At 47.8% G+C, this 23,003-nt stretch overlaps 1 protein-coding gene across 1 annotated transcript in view; it reads right to left on the bottom strand.

Moving 5' to 3' along the window:
* kcnh3 (potassium voltage-gated channel, subfamily H (eag-related), member 3) overlaps positions 1-23,003 on the bottom strand; it is a gene marked incomplete at both ends in the record, with an annotated part of 85,322 nt that overhangs the window by 37,476 nt on the left and 24,843 nt on the right. Inside the window, 6 exons of the mRNA XM_084452135.1 lie at positions 19-226; positions 1,339-1,496; positions 6,660-6,915; positions 7,059-7,198; positions 9,214-9,348; positions 12,802-13,035. Of these exons, the coding sequence (XP_084308261.1) occupies positions 19-226; positions 1,339-1,496; positions 6,660-6,915; positions 7,059-7,198; positions 9,214-9,348; positions 12,802-13,035 (1,131 nt within the window). The remainder of the gene's footprint in view (positions 1-18; positions 227-1,338; positions 1,497-6,659; positions 6,916-7,058; positions 7,199-9,213; positions 9,349-12,801; positions 13,036-23,003) is intronic.

The following is a 23,003-nucleotide window of genomic DNA, read 5'->3' as shown; positions in this document are numbered from 1 at the left end:
GTGTGTGTGGCGACTGACCGACGTCCCAGGTCCCCGGCGCGGTGCTCTCTATCTCGGCGCACCCGATGAAGTACCAGACGCACGCCATCCAGTGAGCGATGAGCGCGAAGGTGGACATGAGGAGGGTCAGCACCACGGCGCTGTACTGGGAGTAGCGCTCCAGCTTCTGCAGCAGACGCAGCAGCCTCAGCAGACGCACCGTCTTCAGCAGGTGCACCCCGAAGTACTGCAGGGACACACACACACACACACACACACGACACACACGTACACACACACACGCACACACACACACATACACGCACACACACACATACCCACACATGCACGGCCGCACGCGCACACACGCACACACACACACACACACACACACACACACACATGCACAGGTTAACATGCCCACAGGCATGTGTAGTGTACCACTATCACCCAAATCACTGGATATTGCCCCACATTCATGGGTGGCCGATCCTCCTTAATCACACAGCCGCCATGACGGAAGTCTGTTTGGGAGGATGCGGAAGTCCCCGTTGACTCCAATGTTAAAAGATCGGTAAGAGAATACGACGTCAATAACAGAAATATTTAAAATAACAGGCAGTACTGTGTACGCTGTCGGAATTACTAACTCCTCACAATCAGACTGGCGATTGGATAAACATGGAAATGAATTCAGCTGACTGTCGCTATGGCTCATTCACCTACATTTACAAACGCAAAAACAACGGCAGTGAAAAACAGTTAGAGTCCGGCAATGATGAATTCGTAATTCCGATATTGTATTCTGCCTGTTATTTTAAATATTTGGGTTCTTGAAGTGGTATTTTCATAGCGATCTTTTAACACTGGAGTCAACAGGGACTTATTCGGGGAATTCTCCCAACCAGACCAGCGACATGGCGTTTAAGGTGATGAAGAGGCACTGTCCCTTGCACAGTCAATGATTGTTAAGTATGGAATTTCAAATAAATCTCATAACTTTGATTAAGTCGTAGTCTTCTCATACCATATATAAATCTATAGGTCACCTGCATGAGCCAAGTAATTCACACCCTAAAAGAAAAGAGACTGATTGAAATTTAGTAAATAAGGTTATTGATTTTCCCTCTAGTAGGGTGGTGTTCCACGAGGTGATTTAATGTTATTAAATCGATCACCTTCTTACAGCTGATAACCGCGTCTTAAACTTTACAGAAATCCTACTTTCCATAATAGTCGGGAGGGTTCAGACTTCGTCTTGCCTCGTGCTACACATGCATGGATGTGTGTGTGTGTGTGTGTGTGTGTGTGCGCGTGCGTCCGCATCCAGACTGACCAGTGTCGGTGACACACACTCACCACGCTGACGTTGAAGGCGTAGAGGAGGTCAAAGGGCAGCGCCGCGATCAGGTCGACGAACAGCCAGGTGGTGACGTAGTGGAGGCAGATGGAGGGCGCGTCGTACACCACCTGACCGGACGTGCTCACGAAGGTGGTCCTGAAGTTCAGCACGATGTCTGCAGGAGAGAGACACACGCTTATCACACACAGCATGAAGACCCCTCTGCTAGAGCCGACCCTGGTCACAAGCAACACACGATACACACACACACACACACACACAGCAGAGAGGAATCCGATCGGTCACTGGAGTCCGATAGATACCCCTGTGTCTGCTGTGGATGTCGTAGCATTTAGTTAACACACACGTACACAAAGACATACACCAGCCCACTTCCGGCTTTAGGCCTGGGCCATAGCAAACACACACCAGTATTTGCCATATCTCTCCTATGATGTTTTAAGCCTCTCTTACTCTGAAAATGTAATTTAATGTAATTTATTTCTTTATACATGTTCTTAGTCGTTAGACAAACATACTCTAGGAGCTTGCTCGATCGCCTTGTTGAGAGGGGTCAGGGAAGAATTTTTACCGCTCACTTATCTGGCCCCCGGGTGATACTGTTTTTTTGCTTCCCTCTGGAATATGTAGGGGTGGGTCGTCTGCCCACCTCCCTTGTTCTCTGTAAAGTGCATTGTGTTGCCTCTGGGTATGAAATGCGCTACAAATAAAGCTTTGATTGATTGATTGACTGGAGAGGGGGTCGCTTGGTTCTGTCAGATTGAATCAGCTATTCTGCTGTCAGGTACTGTAAAACAATGAATGTGGCCCTGTGGTTGATAATATAATTTCACATTAATTTTAATTGAACAAAGGTTCAAGGCCTCTCATAGGGAGACCTGGAAAAGACGTGTCCAGGAAGGTACTGCACATCATAACAACGATCTCCGCTGTGCCGGAGAGGGGGTCGCTTGGTTCTGTCTGATTGAATCAGCTATTCAGCTGTAAAACAATGGAAATGAGATTCCCTGTGGTTGATAATATAATTTCACATTTAATGTAATTGAAGAATAGTTCAAGGCCTCTCATTGGCTGCTGTTGAGAATGATGGGAAACTACCTAAGGGAACACCGCAGGGTTCAATTATAAAGGCAGGAAGTGTGAGTCTGTGCGTCTGCATCACGATTATCTCCACATCTGCAGCGCTGCGTGACGCTGACAGGCAGGCCCAATCGCTCAGGACCCACGGTCGTGCAGTGTTGACTGTGAAGCTGAGAGGAAATTGATGTTTTTCTTAATTTTAACATACAGTAATGCCGTCATACTGTATACCTGTAATACTGTATATAGTGCCGTGAACTGATAGACGCAGATGGGTGCTTGGTCCGGTGGAGCTCAGAGTGCATGCGATGTCTTCTATAAATGTTGGGTTTATGCAGATTAAGTCAAGTCTCTGGATATTCATGAAATAAATATCACGTCTCCTGGTTATATGAAACCGTAACCACGACTGTAGTTTACTACATGCACCTGTACAGCATGCCATGGCCACTACAGTCTGATGCGTCTTGAAATTCTACTGTTGTTTTGGAAGTGAAGTGGCAATGGTGGTTCCCTCATTTAACTCAAAAGTCAAGGCAAGTTTCTCAATTAGAAAGCCAAACTATCGGGTTACGTTAAAATGTAAACCTTTACAAAATGCATAAATGGCAGAATATATGTGGTTTTCTGATGTAGGTCTATATGTGTTCTAATATAGTTGAACCGTTATAAAATCACAATATACAGTATATATTCAGTGGGAAACGGGCACTGTACTAGTTTCACTAAAAAAGTTGAATAGAAGTGATTGATGACTGAAGTTATTGATGCCGGAGAATAGTGTCTGAGGGAAATTATCCATGCCTCACAGTTAATGACTTAATGGATGGAACGTGCTCACAAGAGGCCTGTTGTTGGCTGCAGAATGAGCTACTGTAACAATGAGCACTCATGGTCCACTGATGTTGGGTAATATATCATTTCTGTATGCATCATTAACACTGCGCTTAAATGCTTTAGGATGTCCGTCTGTCGCTTTTTAAAATAAATGTATTCCTGATTTTATCGCATTTTCACCCAATTTGATATCAATCACACATTGTCCAATTGTCCCCTTGAGCTGTTGTGGAACAAGATCTGTCGCTCAACCCTGCAGTCGACGATCCAGAAGACAGAGCCAGCTACCTGACTCTCAAGTCCGTCACCGGATGGGGTCGCTGTAAAGTGGCAGACCTTGGGCAGAATTTAAACTAACCACTCTCGGGAGTGGCGGCCCAATAAGCCACTCCCCTGTGGGATCCGGCCATATTCGTGAGACCGGGGCGCGAACCTGGGTCCCTGGTGGTCAGCTAGCTGCACCGGAACCCTTTCCTTAGGGTTCCTTAGGGCACTGCAGTCGTATGAAAACTTTGAAGAGTTTCCATCAATGTTTGGTGCTGTAATAGAATAATGAGTTAACAGGGCTACTTTCCATTACGTACTAATCAGCATTCCCACAGCGAGCATACTGTCTGGAGCACCTGAGTGGGAAAACAGAATTAGTGTTGGATGTAATTAATTCAATTAATGTAAATGAGTGTCAGTGGACGCTTGAGTTAACGGCACAAACTGTGTGTGTGTGTGTGTGTGTGTGTGTGTGTTCTTCTTCTTCCCGAGCCTGGGTGAGGGGGGTCACCCAGGCTATATATCCTGGCACACCTTCAGGAGCCATGTCACCGCTTCGTCATCCGCAACCGTCAGGCCGTGCATTCCATTGGGTGTCTGATATATCGGACAGTCCTGGATGACATGGTCTGCGGTTTGTTCCTTGGCGCCACACTTGGCTTGTGTGTGTGTGTGTGTGTGTGTGTGTGTGTGTGTGTGTGTGTGTGTGTGTGTGTGTGTGTGTGTGTGTGTGCGTGTGTGCATGTGTGTGTGTCTATAAATGGCAGAATAAATGTTATTTTCTGTTGTGTGTGTCTTGTTATCTGTTGTAGGAAGCTTTCTTGCCGAGGGCAGATGTACCCGGTACTGTTGATGTCATTCTGCTGAGGTCTGATTGGCAGAGAGGGCTGTGGGTTCTCCAGGCCCAGAGTCTTTGAACAGAGTCAGGACAGTCAAACTAGATAACCCTGAAACGTTAGATGTTTTTTCAATCGTGTTCCTCAAAATCCACATCACATACAAAGTAAGGCTGCTCCAACAAATCAAAGTGGATATGCTTTTCTCATTCTCTTCCTCCCTGTTTTTCTCTCTCTCCCTGTCTCTCTCCCTCTCTCTCCCCCCCCCTCTCTCTCCCCCTGTCTCTCTTTCTCCCTCTCTCCCCCCCCCTCTCTCTCTCTCCCTCCCTCTCTCTGCATCTCTCTTTCTCCCTGTCTCTCTTTCTCCCTCTCTCTCTCCCTCCCTCTCTCTCTCCATCTTTCTCCCTCTCTCTTCCCCTCCCTCCCTCCCTCCCTCCTTCCCTCTCTCTCTCTCTCTCTCAATCTTTCTTTCTCTCTGTCTCTCTCTCTCTTTCCTGGCTATTTTAATGACTATTAAATAGAAGGTTGAGCCAGGGGTGGGCCAGATGGCCCAGACTTGTGAAGGTCAGGTGGAATTAGCTGCTCTGCCAGTAGGACTTCTGGACCATGTACAAGGATGTGAGAGAGCTGTGTGCCAGGCCCGTAGCCAGGGGGGAGATCGGGTAGATTAAGACCAAAGGTCCACATCCCACACACTAATAACACCAACAAGCTCAACTGATCCACAAACACAGATAGTCATTTCTCCCGTAGCACAAATCCAGCGCACACTGAACTAGAATGATCTTCGCCAGGAAATCCAAAGTTATTCAAAGTAGACTGCAATAACGTTAACTCCATACCGGCAGCATTTTGACTTGTTTAACTTAACAAACACTATCGAGGGTACCTACAAATACAAGCCAGCTGGCGAGCTAGCAAGCTGACGAGAACTAGCACTATTAGTGCAGAACACCACCAGAATAGAGCTCTTCCCTCCCATCCTCGGCTGGTCTATCTGGGGAAACCTCTTTCTATCGGGAGAAAACACTTTATATTATCCGATAACTTAAGGGAAATACACTGGAGGGTCGACGTTTTTTAGCGTTATCTTATCGGGAGAACACATGGTTCGAGACACCAGCTAGCCTACTTACAGCTGGCAGGCTCGCTATCAGTGTTAGCTAACAATATAACCCCCCATTTAGCTTGTAAGAGCAGCTTTCCCGTCTATCAGAAAACAAGCCAGCTCTGCATGAGTCTTCATCCCCATCCTCTGCTTCAGTGTTCGCCAGAGGGTCAACGCCAACCCCAGATTCACTCTTGTGTTTGAACAAGCTTTGTCAGCTTGGCATTTTGCTTTGCTATATTTTGGTATTTTAGGTTCTGTCTCCGCCATTATCTTAGCTTCTCACTTTGATTCAGTTGGATTGCGCTCTCCACGGATATGGCAACTTGTGTATTCAGGACTCAACCACCCACGTTGTTGGTTGAGGGGTACCCCTCACCCCACCTCTCCCCAACTCCCCACCCTACCTCCCCCCAACTCCACCCCCACAGCCCAAAGGTTGACGCCCACAAACGTCCCGAAGGATAAACAACAACAACAACATACAGCCAGACGCAGGGGCCTCTGCAGATAAACACACCATCGCACATTCTAGTGAGGCCTACGTCTCATTGAGAGGGATTATTTTTGTAGGACTCTATACTTAATTTTTTAGGAAAATCCTACTAAGTATACCTTTAAATCTGTGGATGTTTTCCCGTTCCGGTCTGTTCATCATTTAATAGCGTTCTAAGGTGTGTTAATCTCTCTCTCCTCACCCACCATGAAGAGAAGCCCCCCCTCACCCAGCATGAAGAGAAGCCCCCCCTCACCCACCATGAAGAGAAGCCCCCCCTCACCCAGCATGAAGAGAAGCCCCCCCTCACCCACCATGAAGAGAAGCCCCCCCCACACCCACCATGAAGAGAAGCCCCCCCTCACCCACCATGAAGAGAAGCCCCCCCCACACCCACCATGAAGAGAAGCCCCCCCTCACCCACCATGAAGAGAAGCCCCCCCCTCACCCACCATGAAGAGAAGCCCCCCCTCACCCAGCATGAAGAGAAGCCCCCCCCTCACCCACCATGAAGAGAAGCCCCCCCTCACCCACCATGAAGAGAAGCCCCCCCCTCACCCACCATGAAGAGAAGCCCCCCTCACCCACCATGAAGAGAAGCCCCCCCTCACCCAGCATGAAGAGAAGCCCCCCCTCACCCACCATGAAGAGAAGCCCCCCCCTCACCCACCATGAAGAGAAGCCCCCCCTCACCCAGCATGAAGAGGATCTCCACCAGGATGTCGCTGACGCTAGGTGGGCTCCGGGGGGCGGAGCTTCCCTCGTCCCGCCCCCCCACCACGGTGAAGCACACGTTATAGGGCACGGTGACCGCCACGTAGAAGGTGGCAAGCAGGATCAGCCAATCCCAGCCGGCCTTGAAGGTTCCGTAGTGGAGGAGGATGAAACGGGACTTCTGAATGGCTGCCACCTTGTACTCCGGGATAGGAGGCTTCGCCCCAAACATGTTCTGGACGGGAGGACAGGGAGAGGGACGTGAGCATCACACACACACACACACACACACACATACACACACACACACACACACACACACACACACACACACACACACACACACTGTGCGGGCAGGTTGTGCGAGGGGCTCCTCACGTTGTTGATCTTGAGCTTGGTCTTGTCCTGTTTCTGCAGGTGTCCAGACAGGTGGTAAAGCACGGCTCTGCTGCGCCGACGGTTAGCGTTGAACCCCGGAGGACGAGTGACCTGGTGCACCTCCAGACCCGTCTCCTCATCTGGGGGGAGAGAGGGGGGGGGGGGGGGGAGCGAGGGAGGGATACAGAGAGAGAGATTTGAGTTACTGTATGTTTCCTTTGTAGGCTGTCTTTGTCTTTTTTTTTTTTTTCTGTTGATTTGATTTTGTTTCATTTAAAACTGTTGTTAATTTACAAAGTATCTCATGCCAATAACGTCATTTGAGAGAGAGAGAGGGAGAGAGAGAGAGAGAGAGAGAGAGAGAGATGGAGACAGTGTGTACATTTTGGGTTTATGTTGACATCTTTTTTTGCACGTGAGATCTCCATCCAAAATGTTCTAATCTCCGCACACTTCCACATATAATGAAACAATGCACATTAAATTTATGTAATTTGACTGGAGTTATATATGTGCGCATTAGTCAATTAAATTGTAATAGCCGTAACCTTGTATTTATAGTTTGAGTATGGGCCTCTAAGAATAATGTGCCCTATTCTTCCAAGGAGATCTCTTCCTGCTCATTCTCCCTCCTAGCTTTCAGCCGGCCCTCAGAGGACTCAGTATAGTCAGAAACAAACATATTATATAAAAAAAGAAATGTGTCCCGTACTATGAGAATAATTGGAAATTGCTTCTCCAAGGTAGACCGAGGGGGTATAGTTACCTTCTGACTTTGGACTGCAGTAATACAATTCCTCAATTGCAAATATTAAAAAAAGTATTTTTGAGGGATATTAAACTTCTTCAAAAGTCATCATAACCTCATCATTGAATAAATCCCCAACCTTACCCAACCCATTTCTAGCCCACAAATAAAAGCCAGCATCAGCTCTCCCTGGCATAAGCTTTTCATTTCCCCAGATACTGTACGGTTGAAACGGGAAAAAGATTGTTCATCTCACAGTACTTCCTTCGTCTTATACCAGACATTGATCGTGTTTAAAACATTAGGATTCCTAGTTTGTTTTTGAAGCTGTCTCAAATCTGCTGAGTGAATATACAACGTAAGTGGGAGTTCAGGGTTCAGTGAAAATGACTAACGATATTGTTGGCTCCCCTTTTATGACCGAAGGGAGTGGGGGTCATCAGTTATCCTCCCTGGTAAATCAATACACCTTAACTCTATCGGCCGATAAATTGAATTCATTCAAACCCTATAATGGGAAGCATTTAAAGAGGCTCGGACACATTCTGCTAACATACAGTACACACATACTATATCCATCTCTCTCTCTCTCTCTCTCTCTCTCTCTCTCTCTCTCTCTCTCTCTCTCTCTCTCTCTCTTCCTCTCCCTCATCTTCCCTCCCTCCCTTGGTGTATCTCAGCTCTGATGCCACTTCTCTGTTTGGAACCACAGGTGATGTCTATGACTCACTACCAAACCCAGACAGAGAGAGGTGTGTGGGTGTGTGCGTGTGTGGGTGGGCGGGGGGGGGGGGGGGGCGTGAGAGAGATATAGATCATAAGAAAATCCTTGAACTTTACTTTCATTAAATTAAATTGACTCTGAGGGGAGGGCTGAGTTTAACCAAAACAACTTAATCATTTCCTCATTTCCTTTGGTTTACCATTCCTCCTCCTCTCTCTCTTCCTCTTCTTCCCTCTCTTCATTTATCTCTCTCTCTCTTCCTCTAGCCCCCCTGCCCCCTCCCTCCCTGCCTCTTGTGTAGAACAGTCAGTCTCCAGAGAGAGTAACACCTGTATGCTGATTAGGCTCTTTAAAGGTTAAAGTCATTATGTCCCCATGATAAATCTCAGCTGAACACATTAAGACATCTCTCTCTCTCTCTCTCTCTCTCTCTCGCTCACACACACACACACGCACACACACCCACACACGCACACACACACACACACACACACACACACACACACACACACACACACACACATGCACTCTCTCCCTCCCCATCTCTCTCTCTCTCTCTTTCTCTCTGTCCTGTGCAGTATTTCAGTAATGCTGCAGTCTTTAGTTAGTTCTGTTATAAGTCCACCTCACCCAGGTGGTTCTGCCTGTCTGTTCAGGTCCAAAGCAGCTCCAGGGGAACTCACCTGTCTCCGGACCTTGTTCTGGGTCCTGGTTCTTCTTGTTGTCGGTGATGTCCTTGTGGGACACAAGGAACAGAACCACCTCTCCTTTCTCATTCTTGATGGGCACGATGTCCAGCAGACACCAGAACTGGGTACCTGGAAAACCCAGAGAGAGAGAGAAGGAGAGAGAGAGAGAGAGAGACAGAGAGGAATATAGAGATTGTGCATTGAACACACATGAAAAAAATGCACACACACACACTCTCTCCATTGCCCTGAAAATATCCTCCTCCAGTCTGTCGACACTGGCATCTCAGCTCCATCTGTCTCTGAGCCTCAGCAAATAGCTACGGCTGAAATGGAAATGTGCTTGGAGCCGTATATCATAACAGTGTCTCACAGAAAACGTCTCTTAATATCACGCTTTTCTGTATTTGCTAGTTTAGTGCCTCATCTCCCCTACACCCTTAAGGTCACCATAACCCTGACCCGACCCCGACTTTAAAGGAACATGCCACTTTTTTGGGGAAAAGGAAGTGGTTCATCTCACCGATGCCAGGGCGCAGTGATTGAAATCCAAAAATAGGCAACGATGGTTCGGTCGGAAGAAAAACAGAACAAAAACATGTGTATGTGCTTTGAAAATGATGTCTCATTACTTCACGGTTGCTTCATTCACTGTTATTTCTAGTGGTAAATGCACCTGGAGCAACATGTACAGTAAGTAAGACAGGAAGTGGATCTTTATTGAATAAAAGCTGTTACATACTGCCTGCCTCTGGCTTGGCTTTGGCCAATTAGAAAGCATAATGAGTTCTGTCCTGGCAGCTAACAGGCCGTAACCAAACAAGCCATAAAAACCTAAGAGCCCATGGCTGTGAAGCGCAGGACTAACAAGGTCACTGGTAAAGCTATGATTGCTACATCACTGCATATGTTCATGTTGGACTGGTTAAGACGATGGGAAGGTTAACCTCATTCAGAAGCTTCTCCAAGCTTTATCAGCAGCGTAAATCTCCAGTATTTGTTGTTCTAGACTGTCTCTCTGTTGTAAAGTGAAGATGTCTCACCCTGTTTAGACTTGGTTTTAGAATGCGTTTTGGGCGATCGGATCACAAGTGGACAGCGAGACACATCGCCGTTTACACCTGTGTCTATCATCTGTCTCCAAATGTGTCCAGCTGACCACTTCTGTTCATATACTGTAGAAACCATAGTAACTCACTCACTCCTGCCTGTATGTGTGTCACACAGCTGTTCTATATAAACAAATCAATAATCAGTTGGTTTGACTTCAGATTTTTTAAAGTGTGCATGAAAGCAACTGAAGATGTTTGGAGAACTAATGTACATAATAGGACTATCCCAACTGTTTTGATTGATAAGACAAAGTCATTTGTACAGGATAAGGCGAAAAAGGAAAAATGTCCTGCATTGATGATGTGTTTTCACAATCAGGACGCATTAGGGTTTAGACTGCTAAGGATATGTGGTCAAATGCGTCCCAGGCTACCTCGGAAAGTGTTTTGAGTAAACGTTTCACAATTCGTCTTGGTGGTCGTTTACACTTGTATTTAACACCTTTGATCTGATCTCCCAAAACGCATTTTAAAACCAAGTCTAAACAGGGTCTCTGTTGTCAAGATGCATTCAAACTTCAGTTTTAGAATGTTTGTGGTTTTAGAATATCTCTGTTCTAAACTGGAGTCTTGAAGATTCACCATGTCAAATATTTAGAGCTAGACTTTTAAAACTGAGAAGGTAGTTTCAAGACACATTTTAAAACTGTTTAAAACTGTCTTGGCTGGATGTGAACCCAGCTTTAAGATGGGGATACGAGTCAAAGCCTATTTATGTTTTTTTGTTTTATCACAAAATGAACAGCATATCTTATATTAGTAGGCTTACTTGTTGCCATCAGCTTATGGTCTATAATGAGTGGGCATACAGGCTAATGGACTTAAACAGTAACAGTGCAATTTTAACTGTAGGCTTCTAACTTAACCATTCACTCTACTGGATTGCTGTAGGATAATGTGCGTCTTCACAACATCACCGTGACAACCTACAGGCCCTCCACCATCTACTGTGACTACTGTGACAGGAAAGCATAGCAGGTACAGCTATCTCAAATGAACAGCTTATCTAAGTGCTTGTTACCATTCATTAGCTAGTTTTCTATAATGTGTGTGGATAAATATAAAGCGTCTGCTAAATGAGTGTAATGTAGGCTGATATCACTCACAGCAACATAGCATATGCCGCTAGGTAGTTTGCTAGCTATGGCTATTAGTAGTCTACTTTGTTTATTAATTTACATCACATATTTAGCTAATTAAAGTAAAAATGCTGCACAACCTAAGTGTTTTTTAAACTGATTTTGTAAACTGATGAAAGAGCTGATGTTCCTTGCACACCCAGCTGTCCATCTACAGACCGTTCAAACAGGGCAAATATTCTCTTTGAATCTTCCACTGTCCATGCCTTGACTGCAAACCAGCCAGCATACCATCCAATCCACAACATCAAACACACATACTGTACGGTCATTGGCATTAAGTTGGAACCATTTATACAAACATTAGGTTGGCCAGGCCGCTGCAACGGGAACACTGAGAGAACAAACCCAACAACAAAGAGGTCTGGAAGTGTTTCTGTATGAGCTTCTGTGGAATGAATATTACACACGTCTCCATGTAAATGTTTGACTACAGCCCTACACCTAGAACAGGAAGCAGGAGTTGTGGACATTATGAAACCGTGTAGAAATATGTTTATCCTTCCCGTTACCCCAAATGACTGTAAAATGCTAATATATGCTAATTATTTCATGTTTTACCAAGCCAGTGAAATATGAAACAACCCTTTCTTCTGTCTGTCTCTGTGCACCTGCATCTGTCATCTTTGTATCTCAGATAGCGGCTGTGTGCAATCCTCCTCTTTCTTCTCCTGCCTCTCCTATCTCCTCTCCTTCCTCCTCCTCTCCTCCTTCCTCCTCTCTCGTCCTCTCCACCCTCCTACTCTCCTCCCTCCTCTCTCCTCGTCTCCTCCCTCCTCCTCCCTCTTCTCCTGCCTCTCCTATCTCCTCTCCTTTCTCCTCCTCTCCTCCCTCCTCTCCTCTTTCCACCCTCCTCTCCTCTTTTTCCCTCCTCTCTTCTCTCTTCATCTCCTCTATCCTCCTCTCCTCTCTCCTCCTCTCCTCCCTCCTCCTCTCCTCTCCTCCCTCTTTCTGCACCACTCTGCTTCTTTCCTTCCTTCTTTTCCTTTACAAAGCCCCCCCCCCTCTCTCCCCTCTCTCTCTCTCTCTCTCCCCCTCTCTCTCTCTCTCCCTCTCTCTCTCCTCCACTTCAGTGACATTTCTCCTTGTCTTCTTTTCTTCAGTAAAGTTGTTCTTTTTCCCAGGGGACATCAGTTTCTCTACCCCTTCCTTCATGTCTTCCTAAAACGTATCTGTTCATCCCCTGCTGTCATAAATCACATGATTTAAATATCCACACACACACGCGCACACACACACACACACACACACACACACACACACACACACACACACACACACACACACACACACACCGGCCCGGTGGCTGTGGCTCCGTCTGTCTCTCTCACCTCCCTTCTTGTAGAAGACCAGCTCGGTCTTGAACTCCCTCCGGTCGTCCAGCGCCCCCTGGATCTGCGCCGTCAGGCGGTCGCTCGTCTCCAGGCCGTACAGGAAGTGACACGCGCAGCTCTTCTGCATGAGCTCGGCGCGGGCGTAGCCGGTCAGCTCGCAGAACCCGTCGGAGCAGTAGACGATCGGGTAGAGGGACTGGACCTGGGCGTTCCCCAGAACAAAGTTACTGTCTGCGGGAGGGAGAGAGGGAGAGAGAGAAAGAGAGAAAGAGAGAAAGAGAGAAAGAGAGAAAGAGAGAAAGAGAGAAAGAGAGAAAGAGAGAAAGAGAGTGGTTATAAACACAGTGTGCACATGTGACTCAGGGGGGCAGGGTGTGAAGCTCTCAGCTGTCATCAGGAACATCAGGTTTGGTCCAGCTCAAGGCAGATCGGACCCGGAACATCTGGAGAGAGATGTCGTATCGGTCGCGCCTCCGGGCTCCAGCTGTGCCGTGTTACCAGACAGCTGTTTGTAATCTGCTCCTCCACCCCTGACTCCCCCCCCTGACCGTCGCTGACATCACCATCCTCCTGGACCTGTCTAACTAACTAAACTGCCTTTTTTAGCCCAAAAAGTTCAACTTTTCTTAACTGCAAAAAAAAGCCTAGAGGCCATGGCGCTATAGCGCTAAAAAAGCACTTTGAACACAGCTCTCGTCTCTGTAGCGCCCTAGAGATCATTACCCTCATTACCCATTGTAAACAACGAGCAAACAATGCCAGCACTAAAATACAGCTTGCCGGTGGACATGCACCAAGAAACACACAGACCAGCCCAGCCGACAGGCAGAGAGAGGATGAGAAGAGGTAAGATACTCTACTCCTACAGGACCAGGGGAGCAGTGTGAGACTACTGCATTTAACACGATGCCTGGATAAAGTGGTACATCCAATACACCAATCAAACGAGAAAAACCTCAGCTACTGTACAATGCCCCAAAAAAGCATTTTTATCTCCCGTAAACACCGTTTTCATGGCAAGCAATTTTCTAAGACAACAAAAAACAGAATCTAAGAGATTTATTTACAACTCCATGAATCTTTGATTTGACTTGCGTTTCGAGATGAAATTCATCACTGCTGACACCCTATTGGCTCAAATGAGGTGTCAAGACGGTCACCTGGCAGCCATATTGGTCAGTCTGGGGTGTGGATGCAGAAGTTCCCGTTGACTGAATACACTATCGGGGTTACAAACTCATCATTACCAGACTCTGATTGTTTTTCACTGCCGTTGTTTTTCGCGTTTGGAAATACATCGGAGTGAATGCAGCTGACGGCTAACTATGGCTCATTCACCTCCATGTATTTCCAAACGCGAAAACAAGGGCAGTGAAAAACAATCAGAGTCTGGTAATGATGAGTTTGTAACCCCGATAGTGTATTCAGCCTGTTATTTTGACTATTTTGGTTCTTGAAGTGGTGTTTTTACAGCAAACTTTTAACATTGAAGGCAACGGGCACTTCCGCATCCGCACCCCTCATTACGTCAGACTGACCAATATGGCAGCTGAGGTGAATAAGGCGAATTGTACTGTCCTTATTGTGTAGGTATAACGGCACTGTGTGTAGCCTCTTTGTGTTCTCACGCATGTTTGAGTACGACCGTTCATGTGTGCTGAGTGCTGTGATGCATGTGTGTAGTGGCACCTTTGTTTGTCGTGGATTGCTCAGGCGGTTGTAGGAACCCATGTTGGGTGTAGTTTGGACTCAAGTGACCCATTATTTTCCACATTTTAGACCTGCCCATAGAATAAAGGCATATCTATCTTTTCTTTGTGTTGTGTGTTTACTTGACCTCTGACAGAGCCCTTATCAGGCTGGTTTACTACAATAAGAACAGAAGTCATGTTTAATTATTTTTCTGTCATTTTCTTGCTTTAAGGAAAACGTTCAGTACAGAAGAGGTTCTGGAGTTACAGTACAAATCCGGTCGGCTCCCGTCTCCTCTCTGTCATTCTCTGCCGTTTTACCCCTCTGCTTTGCCGCTCCAGCGCGAGCTCACACACAGACGGGCCATTCCATTCAGATCACTGTGGGGGACACTCCCATTCATGTCATTGTCACATGTAGGCCAAATAATTGTGAATGAATGCCCAGTATGGCCTAGTGTATGAGCCGGTGAATTGATATATTGCTTTAATTCACAATGTGGATGACATTTATACCTATAATGATATCTCAGTGAAATATAATTAGTTTTACAGTGTGGTACATCAGGTGAAATGGCACTGATGATTGTGCCATAAGGTCTACAAATTTGGCGTACGACGTGTGAGACCGAATGGAAAAAGTAGTCTTTCTCGAGGTGGGCTTGTTGTGTGTGATCCCCCAGGGGCCATGGATGTTAGTCCCATAACACCCAACGACAGCTGTATACATTTAATACTGCGCTTTAATCTCTGACCCACACCACGGCAGCCTCTAGCCGTGCTTCCGTCCAGCCGAGCGCTCTCGTGTGCGCAGTGCGTAACCCGGCACTTGCTGACTTTGCACTTGCACAGTGTTCAACACGGAACCTGACAGATACGAGCGTGTTCTGAGCGAGCCCGGGGGCCGTGGAGACGGGGGGGGGGGGGACATGAAGAATTTATTGCCTTTTCTCCGTTGTCCGTATTGATCTGTGGGACGGATTGTTCCGGAGGGAGGGCGGGGCCAGGTGAATATTTCATGGGGTTGTCGCTGCAGGAGGAGAGGGCGTGTTGTGTGGATGTCTATATGGAAGCTCTCCATGCTGGTTTGAGAGCTTTATATAATGAAGCGCGGAGAGGTATCGTAGCGGGAGGGAGCTCGTCAAATCGGCAACACAAACAGGATGTCGTCGGAAGACGTTCGCATGTGTGTGTGTGTTCTGAGAGGGTCTGATTGAGAGAGAAAGAGAGGAGAAGAGGAGAGAGAATGGAGGAGAGGAGAGAAGAGAAGGGAGGAGAGAAAAAAAGAGAAAGGGAGAGGAGAGGAGAGGAGAGGAGAGGAGAGGAGAGGAGAGGAGAGGAGAGGAGAGGAGAGGAGAGTAATAGGGAGCTAACACAAACCAGTAACAGCAGGAAGATGGGGGGTATTAAAGGTATTAGAGGTAATAGATGACGCTGGGAGAGGATGGAGAAGCAGACGCCATCTCTCAGTATTAACCAGCTCTGCCTGTGCTGTCTGCACTCTGCCCGCGTCTGGGATGTCAGCTAAGGAGAGGAGAGGAGGAGGGAGAGGAGGGGAGGTGAAGAGAGGAGAGGACAGGAAAGGGAGGAGAGGAGAAGAGAGAGGTGGGCAGAGGGGAATAGAGGAGAGAAAGAGTGAGAAGGGAGAGGAGGGGAGAGGACAGAAAAGGGAGGGGGGGGTGATGGGAGAGGGGAAGAGAGGAGGGTCCCTGGGGTAGAGCTACCAGATGGCCATTAAAATTAAACTACTACTACTGGCCAGGGGAGAATAGCACAAGCAACAGGTGTGTGTGTGTGTGTATGTGTGTGTGTGACAGAGAGAGAGAGAGAGAGAGAGAGAGAGAGAGAGAGAGGAGAGAAAAAGAGAGTGTGCATGTGTCTGTGTGGGTGAGAGAGTGTATGAGAGAGAGAGAGAGAGAGAGAGAGAGGGAGAGAGAGGGAGAGAGAGAGAGGGAGAGAGAGGGAGAGAGAGAGAGGGAGAAAGACAAAGCCTCCGGGTATTACTCTCTGCCTTCTGACCGTCATCAATCACTGACAGAATTCATGACGGTTTCTTAATCGCTCACATATGGCTTCCTGTCAGATTCCAGCATCCGGGTCTTCTATCTCTCCTCCAGAGCTCCAGTCAGCCTTCCTCCCCTTAGAAGCTCACCCCCATCCATCACCCCCAGAGAGCAGGCCAGCATACCTGGGAACCTCCATTAGAAAACTACTGTAGAATCACTGGGTTTGAGATGACTGCGAGGCGAGGCAGACACCTTCTCGTGGTGCCCCTCCGTCAGTAGCTGCGATTAACCACCGTACGCGAAGCAAAGTCCGCCAACTGAGGGCCACCACCTGGGCTGGTGTTCGGCTGCCACAGGCGGGGAGAGAAGCCGGCGGAGCTTCTGCAGCTGAACTCCGAAGGGCTCACCCCCCTAGTAAAATCGACGTCATCGAGCACCTGGCCTGCACCACCAAGGCCCTCGTCCTCCTCCTCCTCCTCCAGGAGACCCACTGCCTAACAGCAGATACGCTAGTTCTTCCTAATTTCGCTCTAGCTGGGTCTACCCTAAGCAGGAAGCATGGCCTTGCTACGTTCGTCCATCAAAGGTTGAACTGGACTCTTGTCGACCAATCCCCGTCTGGCTCGGAGATTGAGTGGTTGTGCGTGGATGTTGGTGTCTTTAAAATCATCAACATCTACAAGCCTCCGCCCTCGCGAATCACACCAGTGCATCTCCCAGTCTTCCCCCACCCCTGTCTCTATGCTGGTGACTTCAACTGCTAGCATGAGGATTGGGGGTACAGCACCAATACATCCGACGGAGAAAACCTGGCTGCTTGGGCAGCTAACAACAGCCTGGCCCTGTTGTACGATCCTAAGGGCGCAGCCAGCTTTGTCTCAGGTCGCTGGAAAACTGTGACGAATCCTGTCTTGGCATTCGCGAGTGTCGGCGTTGATAACCGGCTCCCTGAAAGACGCGTGCTAGGAAAGTTCCCACGGTCCTAACATCGACCATCGCTGATTACCATGCCTAAACTGGTGGACCTCATCCCGAGTGAGCCGGTGAAGCGATGGAACTTCCGAAAGGCCAATTGGAAACGCTACCACCTCCTTACCCATAGATCCACAAGGTGCCTTCCACCACCAAACACCAACAACGTGGACGAGGCGTACCGGGAACTCTGCAGCATACTGGTGAAAGCGGCCAAAAAATCCAGCCCACACGGACGTTGCAATAGCTACAAACCGTGTTGGGATGCAGAGTGTGAGAGTCTCTACTATGCCTTCCTCCGGGCCCCCCCAGGAGCTGAGTCAGACAGACTTGCCTAGCCCTGCTTTCTAGACTCAGCCGAAGGAGACAAGAGCGCTGGGAAGAGGATGTTAACTTCATCGACTTCTCACACTCTAGCCGCAAGGCATGGAGCATCCTTAACAACCTCACTGGCAGGTCTAGACACTCCACCCATCAATGCCCCATCTCTGCAAACAAACAAAAAATCGCATCATAATTTGTGAAAAGTGGGACATACGAGGGCAAAGACTGCGAATCATCACGTCTCGTGGCAAAAGCAGTGTCTGACCTCTGGAAGGCCACAAATCCTAGTGAATTCACACCGGAGGAGTTCACTGCTGCCCTCCAGCATGTAAAGCCAGGGAAAGCTCCGGGGCCTGACCGCGTCGAACCAATCATCGACCCGCTGCTCCCACAGGAGCAGGCCGAGTTCCGACGCGGGAGATCGACCGTAGATCAAGTCAATTTGATCACTCAAGACATCGAGGACAGCTTTTCGGTTAAAAAGAAGGCCAGAGCCGTCTTTATAGACCTGGCGGCCGTCTTTATAGACCTGGCGGCTGCCTACGACACCGTATGGCACCGCGGCCTCACCTGCAAGCTGCTCCGCCTGCTGCCGGACAGGCACATTGTCAGCATGATCATGGAGCTTGTCCAAAACCGCAGCTTCACCCTCACCACCGATAGCGGACAGCGAAGCAGGTTGCGACGCCTTAAGAACGGCATCCCCCAGGGATCTGTCTTGGCCCCCTTCCTTTATAATATCTACACCTACCGTACGCATCTACACCTACGGCCTGCCGACCACAGTCTCCAGGAAGTATGCCTATGCAGACGACCTTGCGCTGGTGTACTCAGCTGGAGACTGGCAGGCTGTGGAGAAGACGTTTGCCATTACTGCATCGTTTGCCATTACTGCTGTGTTCGATTCCCCGGTCCTCTGATTTACAAACACACGCGATCGCCTCTCATAAACATCGCTTCAGCCGGCAGGAGTGAGTTGAACCAACTCAGCTCGGCTCCAGCAGGAGAGCCAGGTCTGTGTTCTCGATCATGTCTGTGGTGATTCGGACCCTCTCCAGCAATCCTCCATCAGAGAATCAGAGCTATCATTCACCACTGGGAGAGGGCTGGGTGAACACACGCACACACACACACACACACACACACACGCACACACACACACACACACACACACACACGCACACACGCACAGGCCGCTCTCTGACAATCAGCAACACACTTGTTGACTTTGATCACTTTTTTGTTCTTAGTTGCTGTTGCCTGGATACAGTTCCCATGTTAATCCAGCCCTGCTGATTGCTTTGATTGTGATCCAGGTCTCTCTCTCTCTTTCTGCTTCTCTCTCTCCCTACCTCTCTCTCTCTTTCTGCTTCCCTCTCCCCTCCCACTCTCTCCCCCTCCCTCTCTTTCTACCCTCTATCTATTCTCCTCCCTTTCTCTTTCTCTCCCTCACTCTCTTTCTCTCTCCCACTTTTTCTCTCTCCATCCCTGTCTCTCCCCCTCTCTCTCTCCTCCTCTCTCTCTTTCTCTCACCCCCTCTCCCTCTCTCTCTCTCTCTCTCTCATTATATTCACTTTTTGCCTGTTTTTAATGAGTCTCTTGTTGTCTGCACTAAGGTACATGGGAGTTGAGAGTGAACTGAGTCCATTCCGACTAGCACGCTAATACTGCGGCCTGTGGAGCGTATCCAATCAGAGAAGCTGCTGGTGTGTGTAGGCAGGCGTGGGTGAGGGGGGGTCGAACCTCCTCGTCTCCAGTGACCTCTTGGCCTGAAGGAAGTCCTGGACCAAGGTTCAGTATACTGGGTGAATGGCATTGAGTGATGATGGCACCAGTTGAGGGGATGGATAAATGAATGAGAAACTCAGCCCAGTATCAGCCCAGAATCAGTCCAGTATCAGTCCAGTATCAGTCCAGAATCAGTCCAGTATCAGTCCAGTATCAGTCCAGAATCAGTCCAGTATCAGTCCAGAATCGGTCCAGGATCAGTCCAGAATCAGTCCAGTATCAGTCCAGTATCAGTCCAGAATCAGTCCAGTATCAGTCCAGTATCAGCCCAGTATCAGTCCAGTATTAGTCCAGTATCAGCCCAGTGTCAGTCCCGTATCCCAGGCTTACCTTTCACGCTCTACACTTTAGACAAGTGTGAAATTAGGTTTTGGAAACTGTGTGTGTGTGTGTGTATGTGTGTGACCCTAACCTAAATTACTTCACCTTAATTACTTTACAGCCTAATTGTTTACTTTACCTTACAGCCTAATTGTTTACCTTACCTTACAGCCTAATTGTTTACCTTACTTCAGAGTCTAATTCTACTTCACAGCCTAATTCTTTACTTAAGAGTCTGATCCTAATCCATGTGTGCCTAATCCTTCACTCCTCCACCCAGATTACCAAGACTGAAGAAACACAAACATTGTAATCAACATACTCACGTATTTAATTAAAACAGCCAAATGTGTGTATATTCATTAAATAAAGATTTTTAATTTCCTCCACTTAACAGCTGGTACAAAACCGTCCAGCATCACTACAACCCGGGGGGAGGGGGGGGGGGGGGTATCACATCAGTTTGCAAACAGCTGTATGAAATATGCATCTAATACATGAGCTGCAAATGTTATGAATTTGTAAATAATCCTTAGTCATTTCACTGTGAGCAACGTTCTAACTAAAGGTTCACAAATTAGTTTGGCCCTCCCTTACTGCCAGTGGACCTGTGGGCATCATTTATTGTGTGTGTGTGTGTGTGTGTGTGTGTGTGTGTGTGTGTGTGTGTGTGTGTGTGTGTGTGTGTGTGTGTGTGTGCGTGTGTGTGTGTGTGCGTGTGTGCGTGTGTGTGTGTGTGTGTGTGTGTGCGTGCGTGTGTGTGTGTGTGGCTATTGATTATGTCACCGTAGGGGTATTCTAATCACATGAAGTCGCTAACTCGTCAATCCTTTCACACTAATTGCTTTCTTTCTCTCCTCCTTCTCTCACTGTCTTCACTCTCATTCTCCTTTTCTTTCTCTTTTTTTACTCCCCCTCTCTCTCTCTCCAACAATTGAACTGTCAATCATAACAATCTGACAGCTTTATTTTTCCCTACATACACTCTCATACCCCCCTCTCCCTTTCTCCCTCCCTCCCTCTCTCTCACTCTCTCTCTCTCTCTCACACCCTCTCTCACACCCTCTCTCACACTCTCTCACACTCTCTCTCACACTGTCTCTCACACACTCTCTCACACTCTCTCACACACACACTCTCACACTCTCTCACACACTCTCGCTCTCTCTCACACTCTCTCTCACACACACTCTCTCTCTCTCTCTCTCTCTCTCTCTCACACACACACATACACACACACACACACACACACACACACACACACACACACACACACACACACACACACACACACAATCTATCAGTCTATCAGTGTCTATCAGTTATCTGTCAGTAACACTGTGAGTAGCACCTCAGTTAGGCCGGCCTCCACACAGACAAGCCTTGTGTCAGTGTGTGTTCCAGGCTGTCGATCATGATGACAGCTCCATCTCAATGAGACAAGGCCAGTGTTGGGCTCGCTACTCAAAAAAAAAAAAAAAAATTACTTATTACTCGTTAATATTAAAGTAAAGTAATATTATTACTTTACTTATTACTGTAGATACGGTGCTGAGTGGCCACATTCTGCATATCGCAATACCCCCGCATGCCTCCGACTGCTCAGCGCGCCTCTATGCATGCATGCGTGGTATTTACTGCTTACATGGGAGCATGCATTGCATGCTGGGAGTTTGTGTAATTTGCACGCAGATGGGCGAGATGGGGCTGAATGTGTCGCCACTGTGATTAGTGGCAGTGAGACATGAGTAGAGCTCTGGTCCTCTCTTCTTCTTCTTCTTCTTCTTCTTCTTCTTTTTAGAAACGTTCACTCAGTCACTATTCCCTGCCTCCTCTCAGTGATGTTGTGGAAGTGATCAATTCAAAAGTGCAATTAAAGTTGAATGATAAAGTTCAATTAATATACTGAATTAAATAAAGATGACTGGGCTCTCTGGGAATGGCTCCAGGCAATGTCCAGGAAAACAGACACACTCTCTCTCTCTCTCTCTCTCTCTCTCTATCACTCTCTCTCTCTCTCTATCTCTGTCTCTCTCTCTCTCTCTCTGCTTCTCTCTTTCTCTGCTACTGGATGGAAGATACAGACAGGAGAGGAGTAGAAAGGAGAGAAGAAGAGGGGAGGACAGGACACACTGGTGGAGAGGTCGGTGTCTCATGGAGGACAGGACACACTGGTGGAGAGGTCGGTGTCTCATGGAGGACGGGAGGTGACTGCAGTCATCAGACAAAGGGTCGTATTCACCAAGAAATGACAAACGACAAATGCACTGAACAGACGACGACTGAAGTTCAGTCTGGTCCAAGCAGCAGGACAGTACAGCCACTTGGTTCTGGCTCAGCCGACTACTCACTACTACACTTTAAGACCAGATGCTGCAGGGTATCACTAACCCACTGTTTGTTATTATTATTATTATGAATTGCATTTATATAGCGGCCTTCATGATACCCAGAGCGCTTTACAGAGTCCAGTATTCATTCAGACACACCGGTGGTGGTAAGCTACAGCTGCCCTGGGGCAGACTGACAGAAGCGTGGCTGCCAATCAGCGCCTACAGCCCCTCCGACCAACATTCATTCATTCGTTGCATGTCTGGTGGGGGAAGCCGGAGTACCCAGAGGGAACCCACGCAGGCACGGGGAGAACATGCAAAGGACCTGAAACGACCGGGATTCGAACCCAGGACCTTCTTGCTGTGAGGCGGCGGTGCTTACCACTGAGCCACCGTGCTGCCATACTGTTTGTAGAGAACAGTGTGCAAGACTGGCTGCGTAAGAGAAACCTGCCTCAGGCCATCGCTGCCTTGATTAATAATACACTGGATTAATAATACACTGGATTAATAATACACTGGATTAATAATACACTGGATAAAACACCGGAAAGAGAAATGATGTTGGGTTGTAAATGTGTGTGTGTGTGTTTGTGTGTGTGTGTGTGTGTGTGTGTGTGGAGGTTGGGGGCGTGTATTGATCGGCTACCTGGTCAGCATTAATCGGTTACTGAGTTTGATTTCCACAAGTCACGAGAGGCAGCTGACAGAGTTCAGTTTTTGATGAATATGTAGCGGAAAAAACAGACAGACAGACAGACAGA

The sequence above is a fragment of the Borostomias antarcticus genome (genome assembly GCF_949987555.1).
Source record: "Borostomias antarcticus genome assembly, chromosome: 17".
Lineage (NCBI taxonomy): Eukaryota > Metazoa > Chordata > Actinopteri > Stomiiformes > Stomiidae > Borostomias > Borostomias antarcticus.
The sequence above is the reverse complement of the archived record's forward strand: the minus strand, read 5'-3'. Positions and strand labels throughout refer to the sequence as shown.